The sequence below is a fragment of the Hordeum vulgare genome, chromosome 7H, assembly GCF_904849725.1.
Source record: "Hordeum vulgare subsp. vulgare chromosome 7H, MorexV3_pseudomolecules_assembly, whole genome shotgun sequence".
NCBI lineage: Eukaryota > Viridiplantae > Streptophyta > Magnoliopsida > Poales > Poaceae > Hordeum > Hordeum vulgare.
In genome coordinates, this window is record NC_058524.1 from 68,795,176 (window position 1) to 68,813,992 (window position 18,817).

The 18,817-nt window shown below is 45.8% G+C and overlaps 3 protein-coding genes across 3 annotated transcripts; 2 read left to right on the plus strand and 1 right to left on the minus strand.

Moving 5' to 3' along the window:
- Nucleotides 1-334: 334 nt before the first annotated feature.
- On the minus strand, nucleotides 335-5,606 carry LOC123407788 (putative pentatricopeptide repeat-containing protein At5g08310, mitochondrial). Its single transcript, XM_045101005.1, has 3 exons — nucleotides 2,835-5,606; nucleotides 1,332-1,472; nucleotides 335-710 (listed from the first exon to the last, which is right to left on the minus strand). Exon 1 carries the CDS (start codon nucleotides 5,466-5,468, stop codon nucleotides 2,970-2,972), a length of 2,499 nt encoding a protein of 832 aa, XP_044956940.1. The 5' UTR covers nucleotides 5,469-5,606; the 3' UTR covers nucleotides 335-710; nucleotides 1,332-1,472; nucleotides 2,835-2,969.
- Nucleotides 5,607-6,526: 920 nt separating this feature from the next.
- LOC123407789 (putative F-box protein At1g47790) lies at nucleotides 6,527-8,265 on the plus strand. Its single transcript, XM_045101006.1, has 2 exons — nucleotides 6,527-6,802; nucleotides 6,891-8,265. Exons 1-2 carry the CDS (start codon nucleotides 6,653-6,655, stop codon nucleotides 8,073-8,075), a joined length of 1,335 nt encoding a protein of 444 aa, XP_044956941.1. The 5' UTR covers nucleotides 6,527-6,652; the 3' UTR covers nucleotides 8,076-8,265.
- Nucleotides 8,266-9,788: 1,523 nt separating this feature from the next.
- Nucleotides 9,789-11,685, plus strand: LOC123407790 (galactose mutarotase-like). The gene is made up of 5 exons (XM_045101008.1): nucleotides 9,789-10,235; nucleotides 10,331-10,380; nucleotides 10,513-10,636; nucleotides 10,739-10,846; nucleotides 10,931-11,685. The coding sequence occupies exons 1-5, from the start codon at nucleotides 10,049-10,051 to the stop codon at nucleotides 11,551-11,553; spliced, it is 1,092 nt and encodes a 363-aa protein (XP_044956943.1). The 5' UTR covers nucleotides 9,789-10,048; the 3' UTR covers nucleotides 11,554-11,685.
- Nucleotides 11,686-18,817: the final 7,132 nt, after the last annotated feature.

The window sequence follows — 18,817 nt, forward strand, 5'->3', positions numbered from 1 at the left end:
CTCGCTTCAAATCGGATCAATCCCGTTGAGGATTTTGCACCGGCCACCGAAGTGAGCCGCTGATCCAGAGGATCGATACAAAGGGAAAGGAGGATGAGATTGGAGTTCGCTTAATTGAAGGAAGAAGGTGAGATACAGAGAAGGTAGGTGAAGAGCAGAGAGGAGCAAGTGAGGATTCAGAGTCTCATACAACTCACGTGACTCTCCTCTGTCTACACCCATGCTTGCACACACCTGACCAGTGAACCCCACTCACATGGCTTACACACACAGCTGTCCACCGCATCAGTGGGATGCAGGTGTGACACAACCCTCCGATGAGAAGACAATACTCTGAGAATGGAAGACATTGTCTCGCGTAAATTAGATGGGATAGCGACATAGTGTTATTCCAAACCACTCGATCTAAAACATGCCCAAGTATATGGAGGGCAATCCCTTGTGGCAGAGCCGCCCTTGATGTTGGACAAATCAAACGTGTGGGCGACGGTTCTTCCATTCAACCTTGAATGGAAGATAGAAGATGTTCCAAGCACTCGGCCTCCAGGTCCCCAGCTTCGCATTACTCCAAGCACTCGGCCTCCAGGTCCCCCCAGCTTCGCATTACTCCAAGCACTCGGCCTCCAGGTCCCCAGCTTCGCATTACTCCAAGCACTCGGCCTCCAGGTCCCTCCGGACTCAAGCTCCAGCAATAGAAGATGTTGTCGCCCCTGCAAAAGCCGAATTCATGAGACGCAAGAGTGGTAGCCTCGTTCATCAGAGTATCAGTGTCTCGACTCCAGCCCTGAAGACGCCTTGCCCAGTACTCCCTCCGTCCCAAAATAAAGTTGAGACACTTATTTTGGGACGGAGGGAGTATAAGAGAAATGTACAGATTGTAAACACAACTTTCATAGGGGATTGCATCTTATGCTTCTCAAAGGTGACCTTATTGCGGACATTCCATATTACCCAGCAAACAGCTGCAATACACATCATATAGAATTTGGACCGGCCCGGCAAGAAAGCATACAACCATGTCAAGCTTTGCCACAAATTCCTAGGACAATAAGAGGTGCCCAGAATCCTGCCAATAGTTCCCCAGTCCGACTTAGCCACACTACATGAAGGAACATGTGCAAATTGTAACATCGCCACAAAAAGAACATGAAGGATTTCCAGGCCAGTTTCTCTTGCGCAAATTATCACGTGTCAGAATAGAGTTCTGAAATAACTGTCACATGAAGACCTTAATCTTTAGTGGGATGTGCACTCCCCAGCAAGCCCATTTGCCAACCATTTATAACAGATTTGGTTGAAAACAGCTTGTTCTTAGTATGAGCTTAACTCACCTTATCAGGAGTATCATTCGACACCATAGACTGGGCATTTCTTTTTTTAATCTCCCCCGAATGTGAGAGGCTTTCATCATAAAGCCTTCTTCTAAAGGATAAAGCCTGCCCAGAGTTTAAAGCATCTGCCACAGTACAATCCTGCAGTTGAGAAATGTCAAACAAACCAGGATATTGAGGTTCCAAAGTACCCCCCCAATCATATTAATTTCTCTCAGATTTGAAGTATGAATAATCAAATTAAAATATCAGATGATCGAGGGAGCGATGTATGTTTGTTCTTTTCCCCACAATGTCTCAAAACATTAAATCACCACATGGGGTAAAGCAATACTATTGCAAAATTCAGACATCTCAGAAAGAAATTCCAACTTATGCTCATCATGAGCAGCTCCATACACAACTAGCACAGCCAACTCCAAATTCAAAGTTTTATGCTTCACACTAAGCTGCATAATATAACGCCCTCTCCTAACAGAAACAGTATCCCAGGTTTCCATCTTAATACCACAAAGAATACCCCGAGACTTCCCAACAGAAGCAATATAATGGCAATAAAAAAAATCCAGGATCAATTTTTCTAAAAAATAATATCATTATATTTCCTTTTCTTAGTCTCTTAAATTCCCAGGACATCCAGGGGATGGCCATGACTATGTCTTTGATGTAGGAAGGCATGCCCTTCTTTACCACACCCCTACAATTCCAAAATAATGCGCTCATTGTTTTTATATCTATCAGGGGGGTTTCTTACTCTACCAGATCTACTAGGGGGCAAAGTAGAACTGACATTATTTTGCTGACTTCTAGTACAAGGTCTAGAAGAGGGGGTAAGACAAGAAATAGTGACATTTCTCTTAGCAGGAGATTTTTTCCTTTTTCTAGAAACTACAGTCAATTTCTCCTCCTCTTCCACTACAGTATCATGCCAACTTAGACACAGGGGGGCGACATTTCCATTTCATGAATATCTAAACAGTGTTCATTTTTCTTATAATTTGTTCCCTGGATAATTCCAATTCCTTAAGAACAACAATACACTCAAAATTATCCACAGGTATATCAACACGCATCATCGATGCTCTGAACATAATCTCCTTATTGGATAGTACATAAAAGGAATTGCTGGAATTGAATGCAGCATTATCTTCCATATTTCTCTTCTTAGCAAATTCGGCAGCCTTCACATACACCATATCACATTTAGTTCTACAATTACATACGGTATTTGACTCAAGACTTGAAGTCCTGGATACGACTGGGGCCTATAAAGGATATTTAAACCAAAAGGTGTCCATCCAATTAAGAAGCACAACCATGAGGAACAACTATTGAGAACTCCACAAATTTAGTTTCCATTGATGTTAAGCCCCAAGCCCCCAACAATTAACATACAGGACATACGATAGATGATAAAGATCATGCCGTAATTTGACAAGAGAAATATTATTCTACTATAAAGAGGGAAGTAACCACGATAAGTGTTTTCCAGGTCAAAGATACCTTGAGGAAGTAGTTGCACGCAGAAGGAAAAGGCATGTAGAAAGCAAGAACAAATCTGCTAGCAGCAGGAAAGGACTTCCTGGTTAGAGACAAGGACTTGAGGAAATCATCTAAAACTCATGCCAGCAACAAATGTCAGTTATTTCCATCTTTCTTGCCCATGGTTTGAGGCCTTGAAATTAAACCTTTCTCTACTAGTATACTGATCTCTGGAGAAGTTCTTCCATCTTTAGACAACTCTTCAACTGCTTTATTGATCAATCCTACCATTTTCACATCATCACCATGTGTCATGTCCCTTTGAAGAACCTCTTTCAAAAGTTCACATCCTTTAGTTGTATTCCCATTTGATATCAAAGCATTTATAAAATATAAGCAGGAAAAAGTATCTAATACAAAACCTTTCGTCATCATCTCCTCATAGTAGGTCAGTGCAGTCTCTACTCGACCACACTTGCACAATCCATTTACAAAAGCAGTATACGCTATCTTATTTGGTGCACAACTTTTATCACTCAGTTTGTGCCACAGAACAATGGCTTCGTCAGATCTTCCAGCACCGCAGAGTCCATCTATCAAGCTTGTATATGTAACTATTGTTGGTGACTTTTCTTCATCAACCATTTTACTTAAGCAATCAACAGCTTTTTCAATATTGCCAGACTTGCACCAAACATCAATCATAAGGTTGTAGGTAACAATAGAAGGAAACAGACCCTTCTCCAACATCTCTTCCATAATTTCTTGCGCCTCATTCAATTTGCCTGATACACGGAACCCATTTATCAAGATATTATGTGCTACCACATCAGGAAGATAAAATTTGGCAGAAATGTCACGAAAGAGTCCTAACGCAGTGTCCACCTCACCGGTTTTACACAGTTCATTCATGGCTGCAGAGTATGTCACGATATCAGGAAGAAAACCCATTTTGAGCATTTCTTCTAGAAAGCCAAGAGCTTCTGTTATCCTGCCACTAAAGCAAAGCTGTTGCACCATCTCTGTGCAGTTCTTTATCCATGGTCTATGTCCATTGGTGGACATCTCCCTCAGTAAATCAAAAGCAGCATTTGGATCTTTTCTCCTGCAAACGCCATAAAATAATGAATTATATGTGAACTCTGAGGGAATCACACCAAGATCCTTCATTTGGTTAAACAATTTGTATCCTTCATCCAACCTATCTAAATTGCACAACTCATAGATCAAATCATTAAACATTAGCAGCTTTCCCTTGCTGCCAAAGCCAACCATATCCTGTACGAGAGCTAAGGCATCATCCAGTTTCTTAACCTTACAAAGGCCACACACAACAATGTTGAAGGAATCAGAGTTTGGCTTCACATCCTGCACGGCATCGACCACATCTGCACCAACAGCCAAACCATCACTAATCCCCTGAACACCACGTACCCTTGAGGTGAGCAACTGATAAGCTGCTTCTACCTGCCCGTGGTTAACAAGCCCTTGAAGAACCACATTGTACAGTGCGGTAACATCACTTGGTTTTAACTTCCCAGCATTTTCATTGATAAGCGGGCCAACAATGGCAAAATCTCCTTCATGAATGAAAGCCTCAATCATATTCTTGAGTAAGCGGACACCAGGAACAACCTCACTGCTCTTCATTACCTCAAATATTTTCACCGCTTTTCCGATCTGTTTGTGCCTGCAGAGACCCTCAATTAACACGCTGTACATCGGCAAATCAGCAACATAGCCATAAGAGGCCATCTTGTCAAACATCTCAACGGCTTTGTCGATCCTGCGCTGCTTTGCAAACCCATGGACCAGCACGTTAAATGTCTTCTCACTCGGCCTCATCCCCAACAACTCCATCCTCCCCACGAGCTCAACCGCCCCGTCCACCTTCCCCCACTTGCTGAACGCCACCGCCAGCATCGTCAGCACATACTCGTCCACCCAACCATGCTGGCTCATCCTCTGGAACACGTCGTTGACGTCATCTGGACGGCCTGCATTGCAGTAGCACTGCAGGAGCGAGGTGAGGGTGTACTTATCGACACTTGCATCGCCGCATGTCGCCAGCATCTCCTGGAGCCTTGCCTCCACGTCGTCTGCGCGGCCGGCCTTAGCCAGCGCGTCGAGAAGGCAGTTGAAGGTGTATGAGTTGGGAGTGCAGCTAAGGCGCGTCCTCGCGCTGTCAAAGACGAGAGCGGCGGTGTCAGGGAGCCCGGCGTCACCGAGGCAGCGGAGGAGGAACCCCAGCGCGCCTGGCGTCATGGGGCAGCCTGCGGCGAGCGCGTCGGCAACAAGGCGGTCGAGGTGAGCGGGCTTGCCGCGCCGCAGGAGCGAGGCCATGGCGTTGAACGAGTAGCAGGAGTGGCGGAAGCCCGGCTGCTCGTCGGCCCAGCGGAAGAAGTCGAGCGCGTGGCGCCAGGAGGGGAGCCGCGCGATGACGGATTCCACGGCGGGGGCGGTGAGGTAGGCGGCGAGGCGGCGGAGGCGCTCCCCGTCGCGGGAGGCGCGCGGGCGGGAGAATTCGTCGAGCAGGTGATGGGCGAGGTAGGACGGGGAACCGGACGCGGGCTCTGCTGCCTGTGGGAGAAGAGTAGAGAGGGGCTTGAAGAAGAAGGACGACGTGGGCGCGCCGGCGATGCGCCGGAGAGCCATCGAGACGGCCGGATTTTACGCAGCGGAGTGGGGGCGGAAGGGGAGCGCTACGCCGTCGGCGACACCGGTGAACTCTCGGGTTTTTCTTTTCCGCTTGACGAAGACGAGTTCCACTCTAGAACGGTGGTTGGGCCATCTCCTACGGACATATTTTCACGATGAAATGACATTTGTGGAAGTGTCAGCAAAAAAAAAATGATTTTCTAAAAAGTGTTTTTTGGAATCACTTGGGAACATTATTTTTGTTTTTTTGCCCACAACTTCATAAATACAATTTTATCATGAAAATTTGCATGCATGTAGAGAAAACAACGAAGTTTCTTGTAAAAAAGTTTAGATTTTTTCAAACCTTTTTACTATTTTTTCATATGTTACTGTTTGTATGGGATCATTGAAACTCGGGATCACACGAGTACTTTCGGATTTTTTCACTGTTTTAATTTTTTTCTAAACATGAGCACAAAATGCACCAGATTTGAAAGCATTTCACGATCTGATCCTTTTAGAAACGCCACAAGCCGTGGCGTTGCTGCCCCACTATACAACACCTGTCTACCTTGGCGTTTTTTCTTTTTTGCAACGCCAGTCTAACGTGGCGTTGCAGGCCCACTGTGAAACGCCAACAGTGACACGCCTGTCTACCGTGGCGTTTTTTCTTTCTTGCAACGCCAGTCTAATGTGGCGTTGCAGCCCCATTGTGAAACGCCAACAGTGCTGGCGTTGCAGACCCACTATGGAACGCAGCAACGACATCCAGCCAGCCCACGGCATGCTGTCAGCAACATGTGCACTGCTGAAACGTCATGGATCATGGCGTTTCACGCGTGGCCTGCAACGCCACATTAGACTGGCGTTTGAGTGGGTTTGCAACGCCACATTAGACTGGCGTTTGAGTGGGTCTGCAACGTCATATTAGACTGGCGTTTCTATGTGCGTCTGCAACGTCACGGGCTCTGGCGTTTCAAAAAAGATCAGATCGTGAAATGGTTTCAACAGTTCGTTCCGGGCAATACTTTCAGATCAAAATCGTGAAAAAATCCAGTACTTTCGATCTCCTACGGCATTCTCGCAAAGAACCAACATCCGCCGCCGCCCGTCCCATCCCCTTGCCAAACCCTCGACGAGCCGACCTGTGCCGCCGGCCGGCGACGGCCCCTGCCGAGGGCGCCGAACTAGAACAGGAAATGCCGCCAGGCGGAGGCGGAGGCGACCACGGCTACGGGGAGCCGGCAACCGCCCGCGGAGGCCGGGATGGGGAAGATCCATCCCGTTCTTCACATCCGGCGTCGTTGCCGTTGCTGCCTGGCCTCGCCGTCACTCCCCTGCCATCTGAGGTTTGCTCCCGTCCTCCTTCCAACCCTAGATCCCCAAGCTGGTACTGGGAACCTGAATCACTGAATGAACTGTTTATACCATTTTTAGAAAGAGAAGAAGAAGAAACAGAAGCATGTGCAGCAGGAGGAGGAAGTTCCGGCGGCGAGCTTTCCGGAGGACGCTCTCACGGAGATCCTGTCACGGGTGCCCTGCAGGTCGCTGTGCCGCTTCAAGTGCGTGTCCAAGGAGTGGCTCGCCCTCTGCTCCTACTCCCGCGTCCGCAGGAGGTCGCCTCAGGCCATGTCCGGCTTCTTCTACAAAGACCACGGCTGCCGTTTCCACAATCTGTCCGGAAGAGGTCCTCCCATGGTCGACCCTGACCTCTCTTTCCTGCGCAGCAGCTATAAACATTTCAGCGTCACGCAATGCAGCACCAGCCTTCTCCTATGCAAATGCTGGAAAGTTCCCTACCCCAAGCAGCTCGGTTGGAACTCTCTCCCGAAAGGAAAAACCGAGCAATGCTTCGAATGGCCCGAGGCCGACGAGTTCGACTATGTTGTCTGCAATCCTGCCACTCGGGAGTGGACTTTGTTGCCTCCTATGGAATTGCCCGAACACCTCCCGCTTTTCCGCGCAGGCAAATATTTCTTAGGTTTTGACGCGGCCATTCCTTCCCGCTTCGTCGTGTTTGTGCCCCTGAACTCATCTCAGACATATGGCCTGTCTGCGGACATGATCTACTCATCGGATACTGGAAGATGGACTTTCACACAGTGCAATTATTTCAGTACATATTCAATTAGTTATCTAGAAAGCACCTTCCTGAATAACACTATGCATTTCCCTACTCGTTATTCGGCAATAGTCACAGTGGATATGGAAAGGAAAGATTGGAGGAAAATTAGAATGCCACGTGGCATGACAAATAAACATGGTGATGTTTCCATTGGGAAGTCCCAGGGACGCTTGTTTGCCTGGCATATAAAGAATCAAGGTGATTACCGACTCTCCATTTGGGTTCTTGAAAATGATGACAGCGGAAAGTGGACCCTAAAGTGTACTGTTTGCTGTTCCAAACTGTTTGGAAGGGATTGTCGCAAAAATTACGAGTCCTACTCGATGTTCGCAATTCATCCAGAACGTAATTTGATTTTTCTTACTGACACTAAGGACAAGACATTGTCATATGATATGGATAATCAGGAAGTGCATATTATCTGTGCTACTGGAGATTTCTTGGAAGGTCTACCTTACACCCCCTCCTTTGCGGAATGGACATCAGATGGTCACTAAAGGCTTGCAATACTTAGCATGACTCTAGTGTCTTAGTAAACATCAATTGTTGGATTAGTCTTATGTAGTCATGAAGAATTTGTAAGTTGTCTATTTGCTTTCATGTAATAATTATTGATGTCACTCTTTTAGCTTCTCGTATGGGGACAAATGTGAGATAAAAATATATTATCTATGTTTGAAATGTTTATTTTCCTGCAAATATATCTTTAGTATGCTACTTTCTATCCACCATCTTAAATATTGATTTTCCCTGTTTTTATGCATTAGGAAGATTTATTTGTTATGTCCTTCTGGATTGGCTTTTCAACTCATGCTACAGCTATAAAGAAGGCTTAGTTTCCTTTCAAGTATGAAACTTGCATGGTCTTCGATCGATGATATCAAACGATCTGCAGCTTTACAAACCTCTAGAGAACTTAGTTCACTACGTCGGTATGTTTGTAGTTAATAGCGGGTTAGTACCCTTCAAATTTGTAGCTTATGATTCTAACTCATGCACCTCTAGTGTTTTTTTTTTTTTGTTTGGATTGAGCTGTATGCACAAACCATTTCATTTCTGTTCTTGAACTCTTGTTAGATTGTTGTATTTGGATTCTCTGGATCAGCAATGGCGGGGTTCGAAGCTTGACAGTGATGGATGTTTTCGAAGCCTCAAGCTAAACAGTCCTGGATAGTGCGGCCTCGGCGAAAACCAAATCGATTCTGGTGAATAGTTATCAAGATAACCTGCTAACTGAAGTTTTGTGATCAATTTTAGGCAGCAGTTGAGCAAAGTTATGGGCCGGTAATATCATTAGCTGTCTCAGGTGAGGCATTTTATTTTTGAATTTCATTCAAAAGTTCCTTTGGTGCCCTCAGGAATAGGAAAACAAGATTCCGGAGTATGGCTTCATATCCTTCAGCTTTCACATGAAAAGAAACATTTGCCTGAGACTTTCAGGCGCTAACATGAATGCTTCGAGTCGCTGTCACTTTGTGTTTTAATATAGAAAATCATATATTTGCCACTCTCAACATGTAGCTTTGCACAATTGCCAATTTTCATATTAGCTTGGCAGATTGGCCACACCATTTGTTGACTACTTAATTACTACTCCCTCCGTTCACAAGTATTATAAGCTGTTAACTTTTTTCTGATTCGGATGCATATAGATGCATTTTAGTGTGTTTGTTCATTCATTTTATTCTGTATTATGCAGTCCATATTGAAATGTCCAAAACATCTTATATAGCTATATTTGTGAACGGAGGGAGTAATATTTCATTAGCACTTGCTTAATCCATTTCTTTTTTTTCCTTTTTCCATTCATTGGCCGGTGAAATGACCGCAGTGCCTCCGTGCTACCCGGCTATATCTACCTGGTTCGACGAACCGCTCGCTTTGCTCGGGTGGTCGCCGTCGCAGCTCCCTACTCCTCCGGCCGGCTCATAGCTCACTGAGGCAGCAGGTTTGTTGGTGAAGCTTGCGTGTGCATTGCTGCCGATGCTCACATGCTTTGCCTGACCGTCTAGCGTATTTATCGGTATTTGGTCGTTCACATCCTTTGCCTGTTCCCTCGGTAAATGCCGTAGACGACGCCGTCATTTATCCTGCCCGGCCGGATCGATATTTGTAAAAGCATGCATGTAGCCTCTGCCAGCCAGTGCCACGTACTGATGTGGCAAAACGAGAGATATATATGAGCTTCGTCCGTTGGTTCCAATCAGAGTATGGCTGCACGGCACAGGATATATATGCACCGGAGAAGAGGCTAGCGTGCGGCTAATTTGCGCGTCACGAGGATCAACACTCAGAACAAGGTGAACACTCGGTGTTGGTGGCGGTCACGCATACCAAGGATGGATGTGCCCACTTTATATCTTCTTGCCTTCACGTCCTTATATTACGATCAAGCAGTATTGGCCCCGTCTTCCAGCTCTTCTTGCTGAGGTGAACACACACACTCTCTCAAGGATAGATACACCTTGCGATGAGAATGGCGAGAGCCCTGCTCGTCGTTGTCCTCGCCGCGTGCTTTGTGGCGCTCGGCCTGCCCGGCGGCGCGGCGGCGGAGAGGAAGATCGTCGGCATCTACGAGCTCAAGAAGGGAGATTTCTCGATCAAGGTTACCAACTGGGGTGCCACTCTCATGTCCGTAATCCTCCCCGACTCGAGAGGTAATAACTGATATGAATGACATGCTTGTTTCTCGTCCGTTGCTTGTGCAACTGATCTGGCATCTCACAGTCCCACTCTTGTTCTCTTGTACTAGGAAACTTGGGGGATGTGATCCTGGGCTACGACACGGTTGCTGAATATGTGGTAAGATCATCCATAAACGCCCATGTTTCTATTTCCTAACACAACATGGTTCAGTTCTTCTTCTTTAGCTTTGCTGACAAAGTCGGTTTCTGCTTTTGCTTTGCATGCATCTCGACCGTGCGTGTTGTGCAGAATGGCACCGCCTACTTCGGAGGGCTGATCGGCCGTGTCGCCAACAGGATCGCCAACGCCCGGTTCACGCTGGACGGGAAATCCTACCGCTTGTTTCCCAACGATGGCAACAACACGCTACACGGTACGTACAGTCCAGTACAAGAGGAAACTTCCCCTCCCCTCCCCTCCTCTCTTCCCATGAGTTGCGATCGATCATCTTATTTCTGCTCTTGTTCTCCTCTAGGTGGTCACCGGGGATTCGACAAGGTCGTGTGGACGGTGAAGGAGCACGTCGCCGGTGGCCGCTCCCCGTTCATCACCCTGTATTACCATAGCTTCGACGGAGAGCAAGGTCATAAAGAATTTCGAGCAGCCATTGGCACAACTCTTGAGCTTGCACCGCCCTTAAGACTCCTAGCTGTGAACATTTGAGCAGGGTTTCCAGGCGACGTGGACGTGCACGTGACGTACCAGATCACGGGCCGGCACGCGCTGAGCGTGCGCATGAACGCGACGGCCCGGAGCAAGGCCACGCCGGTGAACCTCGCGCACCACGCCTACTGGAACCTCGGCGGCGACGGCAGCGGCAGCGTCCTCGGCCAGAAGATCCGCCTCTTCGCCTCTCGGTACACGCCCGTGGACGCCGCGCTCATCCCGACGGGCCGCCTGGCGCCCGTGGCCGGCACGCCGTACGACTTCCGCAGGCCGGCGGCCGTGGGCGCGCGCATCGGCGGCCTCCTGAGCCGTGGCGTCGCCGGGTACGACATCAACTACGTCGTCGACGGCGGCAGGGGCCTGCGGCGGGTGGCGGCCGTCCGGGACGGCGCGTCCGGCAGGGCGATGGAGCTGTGGGCGGACCAGCCCGGGGTGCAGTTCTACACGGCCAACGGGCTGAGCGGGGTGAGGGGGAAAGGCGGCAAGGTATACGGCCGCTACGGCGCGCTGTGCCTGGAGACGCAGGGGTTCCCGAACGCCGTCAATGAACCGAGCTTCCCGTCGCAGATCGTCCGGCCGGGGAAGGTGTACAGGCATCACATGCTCTTCAGGTTCTCCTTCTAGTAGTCCAAGCTCGGTCGTTTGTCAGGCAACACAACCGTCGTCTCTTGTGTTTCTGTACTGTCAGGATTTGATCGGTTCAGCTTCACCCTTCCAAGGGAAGAATAAAAAGCATGCTGCATGTTCAAGCTGATAGATCCCGTGGATCGTCAAGGCTAGATGTGTTCGGTAATAGTAATAGATCATTACCTTGTGATGAACTCGATGAGCTCCCTCCGGTCGTCCATCGTGAGGCGGTGACGACGGTGGGAAAGGAGAGAGATGTGACAGCGGCGGCCGTGGACTTCCCATCGCTTCAGTGCGTCCCTCTAGATCGGATTAGGGTTAGAGAGTGGGGAACCAGTGGCGGAGGCGAACCTCGTAACCCGTGCCATGGTCCCCACCTTCTCTACATATAGCACTGCGCGACAGGGGCCCACCAGCCTTGCTTGGGCTGGACGCCCCCGATCAGGGCGTGAGTCAAGGTCCAATTGGCCGTTGGGCCCATTGAGAAAGAGATCAATCTAACATTCTCCCCCTTGATCTCATCATATACTTTTAACTTTACCCGTTTCGTAACAGATCAATACATAGGGCATGTTTCATCGTCACGGCTCAATTGCCGATGGAATCAGACAGCCACAATGTACCTCTCTATTTTGAGACAGATTCTTTAACCTTGGGCCCTTTATTGTCCGGAAATTTTAGACTATACCATAAAACCCATGTCGACTGTGTGTTCTCCGAACGCACTGGGCGGTAAGCCTTTGATAAGCAGATCTGCAAACACTTGTTTGTTGCTTTTATGCTTCAAGTATTTTTCCATAATTCCGGACTTTCTCCTTCACAACACGTAACTCTTTGTCAGTGTGTTTGGCATCAACACTTGACTCGTTGTGAGAGGAGCGAAAGAATTTAAAATGGTTATCGTTGTTGTCAACCATTATCAACTCCGGGTATAGGTAGCCATTAACCATTTCGCCTATCCCTCAGCCTCATATCAAGCTATAACGTATCATTGCATCACATTGATGACAATGATTTCACTCATTTGGAGACTTTCCACACAAAACTCTGAGTATGAAAGTTAGCGACAATTGTGGATTTTGCTATACATTTCACAAGTCCTCCTTTGTACTCACAATGTTTTGAGAGGACTTATTTCTTTCAGCATGAGGCCAATATCTTTGAATCCATTCCATTGATTTATCGATGGACTGGACATTGCCAAAACAACCCGGATATATACGTGAACTGTGTCAGGGTAATATCTTGAGCTTCCAACAACTGAAGCATATGGTACCATATCCGTTTACAATATTTTCTTATTAACTTTTGGAACACCATAGTTTCCACTTCCATTACCCTTGACTATAAGAACAGACGTAGGTTTTCTCGTATGCATACTTTAGAGATCTTTCTTAGCATGTCCATGCGACATTCCTAATATCCCCTTTTATTCTTTTGAACTCTGAGGACAAGAACTTCTTCTCTCCTCCTGCACTAGAATTGACATCACCACTAGTAAGTAGGACGTCATCCCACATGCACAGGAATTGGGAAACGAATTTCCCATTCTATAACTTTGCATGAATGCAATTGTCCTCTCATTTTCTTTGCACAAAAATCTTTCGATTTAAGTCATGTTTTACACCTTTACATATTTCCTTTGGAGTCACATTTTCCTTGTAGACCCTTCATAAAGTCTACGTTAGTGAAATTCAAATGATGGAATTTCACTAACATAGACTTTATAGTACTCACAAGTATCTGATTTTCACATTCCTAGAGACCATCAAAATCTCAGGTACTGGCACTTCTTTCATATGGGATAGTTGTTGCTCTGTCATTGTCAAGAGGCAATTAATTCTATAGTCACCCATTTCCAAAAGGCAATAGGTTTTACAGGGACCTGTATCACAAGATCCCTTGTAGAGCTAACAACAGATGTTGTATAGGTCATACAACATGCTCCCCCAGATTACTCCATCTTCACTGAAGAAATGGCGTATCTTCAAACTTTCTTCTTTATGGCGCTTTAAGCACCACTGTTGTATTCCTTAGTCTGCTTTTGGAACTATAAGAGATCCGAAAATACAACTGTTTCTTTTCTTTAGGGGTATCATAATGACGGTATTCAGATGACTGTCGTACTCCCCTTGACAATCATATTCTTCATTAATGGATCACTTTAGATGCATAATGTCTCTTTCTCCCCCTCGAAATGTGGCAAGAACTTTTCTGCCACAATTTCGAAACCCATCCATAGCTCTTGTGAAATGAGGAAACTTCGATTATCTAGTTCATTCATCTTATCTCTTCATGTAAAATGAAGTTATAAGTTAACTAGTATGGAAGTACTTTTTCCTCATTTCATTTCAGAAACTCAACAGAGTTCTTTATCATTGTCTCTTTTGCAAGTCACACGTGCATATCATTCTTGTCTTTAGGTTCGTCTGTTACTTTTATCCTTTCTAGATTTAGTGATTGCATAATGACCGTTACACATAAGGTGTACGGTCGATGATAGGAAAGCTTAATAGCTACTCCATACTTTTCTCCCATAGTGGGACACATTAACCGCACATAAGTCATCATAACTTTCTCCTGTCATACAGGATAAGGCTTTTGCCAAAATTTCTCCCGCCATACACGGATTGTTGACATAATACAATGTCAACTTTACCCGGTTACGCAGGCATTCTTCCCAGACTTTTCCCGCCATGCGGGTAATTCCCTTTAAGGGACATCATAAATGCCATAATTGGCTCTTTTGACTGCATCAAATTCAGAAATAAATCTGAATTATCTTTGACACACATGTTTGATCCGACGTTGGTCAAATTCAACATGCATGTTGCTTGTTTCATTTCAATCATGTTGACTGAAAAAGGAGACTTCATCATAGAGAGTACATGAAAGACATTCGTCAACCAAGACTCTCAATGATCTATCTCTTTTCTTTTCTTGAATTAATATCCAAGAGTTCTTTTCTTGTGAAGCCATTCTTTAGAGAGAATTTATTCCCTCAAGTTATGACCTTTCTTTTCCATCTTTCGGGTCACTAGTACCCAAAACATTCGCTTTCATGAGTGAAAGCTTGAATAACTTTTAGTCTGAGAATACTTAGCCAATAAACAACGGTAATGAGCATAAAAATAACCCTACGTTGGTCTGATTAAAATCATGCACATTAAACCCTTTAAGACTTTCTTTTATATTCTAAATCACCGTTGGGCAGAATTAGAATAAAACATCATCCTACTATATTAATTTCATATCACCGTTGGGCAGAAATGGAAATAATGCATATAACTTATAAACAATGTGATGATAGTATTTGTAAGAAATAATCATCATCGTTAACCATACTGTAGCAGAAAAAAGAAAATAAACATTTCTCTATGTGTGCTCTGAAAATTGATCACTTTGATACAAAATTTATCAGAAATTTAAGCTTTAAACATAAGATGACTCATACAATTATAGCATTTTTGTCATCAACGTGGGTCAGAAAACAACAATACCATATTTTAACTTTAAAACAAACTTCATTCTATTGTCATAGCGGAAACTGTTTGAATCTCATTTCACCCACAGGGAAAAACTTTGCTAATAACAGTTCTTCCAATTAAATTTTCCCGTTGGTTCCAATTTAATTGAAGGATAAAATCTTTTTACTTTGCAGCGGAAAAACGTGAATATGAAAATTCATACTCCTTCACAAAAAATTATTCAGTTAAAAATAAAAATTCATGAACTTTATTTTCCTTTTATAAAATCCATGAACTTTTCTCTTCCTGAAAATATTTCTTTTATTTTCAGAACCTTTTATTTTTCTTTGCAGAAAAAACATGTTATTATTACAGAAAAATATTCTGTCATAATTAAAAATTCATGAACTTTATAATCCTTTTTAAAAAATTCATGAACTTTCTTTTTTCTGAAAATCTTTCTTTTATTTTCAGAACCTTTTATTATTCTTTTCAGAGAAATATTATTATATTTCTGTTGATTTAAACAGAAAAATAGCAACATTTTTATTTCCTGTTATCTAGACATAATTTCGTAAAAAAATATCTAGAAGTGCCTTTTATTTCTTTTCAAAAACTTTTCATTTTTCTTTACAGAAAAATGTCTATTACTTGTCAGAAACTTTGAACATTTCTTTAATTTCTATTTTTCTAAACATATTTTCATAGAAAAATGTCTAGAAAACACTTTTAAATCTGTCTAAAATGGACAGAAAGCTTAAAATACATTTAATACGAAAAAATGGCCGGCTAGGCCGGCCTGTGGCCTCGGCCCGCCACCAGTCAACCTGCGAGACACGCACCAGCGCCTCCCTGCGGCCTCGAGTGGGCCGGCCTGGCGCAGCGGCCTGCGGCCCGAAGGCCCGTCACAATTTACGGTTTCGATCTTGACCATCGGATTAGATCCGACGGCTAGGCAAGAATTTCGCTGGGATAAAAAACCCCTTTCCATCTGTCGAATCCCTAGCCGTTTTCATTTCTCTCCTCACCCCGCCGCTTTCTCCTCTGACCGACCGAGCCGGTCTGTTCGCGCGACAGGGAGGGGCTCGCCGCTTGAGCTACGGCGGCCGCCGGTGACGGGGTCGAAGACCGCCGCCCCGCGCGTGCCCCTGGTTCATTCCCCTCCTGTGTCTCGGGCAGACCACGCCGGTGGCTCCCGGCCTTTTCCCGTGCAGGCTTGGTGGCCGAGCCCTCCCTCGCGCTGGCGGCATGGATGCCCCGCCGAGGAGGGTCTCTGGGGCCCCGCCGAGGAGGTGGCAGTTGGCATGCGAGGGGTTTTTGGCCGCCGGCAGCGGTGACCGAAGGTCCCGCGCCGCGCGCGCCGGCTTTCCTCTCCCCAGAGCCGTGGCCCGCCTCTCGCCGGCTGCGCACACGCTTCGCGGTGGGTGCGCCGCCGTCGAGCGGTCGGCTGCGGTTCCACTTATCCATTTGCCTTCCACCACCACGGTATTGAGAGGAACCAGCGGCTTGACGCGACCGGCGCCGTCTTCGTCTCCTTGCCGGTGCGCGCGAGCACCTCCAAGGTGAACGCGCCACCGTCAAGGGCGCGGTGGTGGTGCCCATTGCCCCTGTGGGCTGATTCTTTCCTTTGCATGTCCCCCCCTTTTTTCTTTTTGGATTCAATCCGACCTTTTCTTTGCCTCCAAAGAGGTGGTACCTTCGTCCGATGCCTCGGCTTGCCGATGCGCGTCGAGATCGAGAGGGTTGGCGCGGCGGCGCTCTTTGCCGACGAGGCCCGAGGCCATCTTCGGTTTCTTTGCCCATCTTGTTTGCTTTTGGGGAGGGGAATACTTTGCTTGTGCTTCTTTCAACCGAAAACACATCTAATACCAACCTTGCTCATGATACCATTGATAGATCCCGTGGATCGTCAAGGCTAGATGTGTTCGGTAATAGTAATAGATCATTACCTTGTGATGAACTCGATGAGCTCCCTCCGGTCGTCCATCGTGAGGTGGTGACGACGGTGGGAAAGGAGAGAGATGTGACAGCGGCGGCGGTGGACTTCCCATCGCTTCAGTGCGTCCCTCTAGATCGGATTAGGGTTAGAGAGTGGGGAACCAGTGGCGACGGCGAACCTCGTAACCCGTGCCATGGTCCCCACCTCCTCTACATATAGCACTGCGCTACAGGGGCCCACCAGCCTTGCTTGGGCTGGACGCCCCCGATCAGGGCGTGAGTCAAGGTCCAATGGGTCGTTGGGCCCATTGGAAAGAGATCAATCTAACACAAGCTAGTTTTATGAACGGGGTCAAGCTAGTTCTGTTCATATTTGTTTTTGCATCTCGTATAGCTTTAGAAAAAATAGGGTGTCTCCGAACTTCAAGCAACACTTTTTCTTGAAGGGCGTGCCCAGAACATCTCACAACTAAGGGCATCTTCAACAGTCCGTATGTTCAATCGTTGATATAAGTGTCCACATCAACAATCAACAACACATCATACAAGATTTTTAATAGAGTGTATGTTAATCGTATGTAAAATAACTAAGCGGGTCCACTAAACATGAAAGAAATAACCATGCTTGTCTCGAAGCTTGTGCGTGAACCGTTGCTTCAAGTTCATACGATTTCATTATCTCTCTTCTTTTATTATGTGTCATGTCATCAAAATCATCTATGTGGCAATTTTACCAACGATGATCATACAACCATTGGAGATGCCCTAAGAGCATACAACTACTACTTTAGTTAAAAAACTACCTATTTTTAAAAAAAATTCAGATAATTATCGATCAGGGTGGTCTGCTGTTTCAAAAAACCCAAATTGTCAAGTAGTTTACGACTAATTGTGATTATGACAGGTCGGACCCACACCTAAACGAAGCGTTAGTTTGATCGTTAACTGATATGTTGGCCGCACATATCAGTGTCTCTTCTCATCCAATCATCTTCTTCTCCTCCTCTCTGCCTCCCTTGTTCTCCTCCATTCTCCCTGCTCATGAAGAACGCGGGATAACCACCATGGCCGTCAACCACACTGTTGGTCCAAGCAAAATAGTGATGGTCTTCATTTGTCACAAGTTAAATATGCTACTAAGTTGTTAAACAGGATTGGCATGAAAAACTGCAAACCTTCACCAACACCACTCGCAAGCTCAGAACCTCTTTCCTTGATAGAAGGACAACTCCTGGATGAGGAGGACATCAGGAGTTACAGAAGTATGGTTGGTTGTCTTTAGTACTTGACTCTTACTCGGCCTTATATCTCTTTTGCAGTGAACAAAGTATGTCAATTCCTTCATGCTCCTACCACAGGTCATTGGACAACAACCAAGAAGATTCTATGGTATGTGAAGAACACATTGATAGTTGGACTCACGTTCAGAAAATCATCATATGATCTCATTAGTACATTCTCTCATGAGGATTGGGGTGGGTGCCTAGATGATAGAAGGTCCACTGGAGGGTTTGCTATCTTTTATGGACCTAATCTAATTTCATGATGTGCAAAGAAACATGAAACAATATCCAGTTTTAGTACAAAAGCGGAATATAAGGCACTAGCAAAAGCAAGAGTTGAAGTTATTTGGCTTCAGTCTATGCTAAAGGAATTGAGGATTCCACAAGTGCATCCCCCATGTATCTTGTGTGATAACCTTGGTGCAACATATCTTTCTGCTAACCTAGTTTTTCATGCCAGGACAAAGCATATTAAAATAGATTTTCACTTTGTAAGAGAACGAGTTGCAAACAAAGAATTAGATATCAGATTTATTCCTTCAAAGGATCAACTTGCAGATGGATTTACAAAAG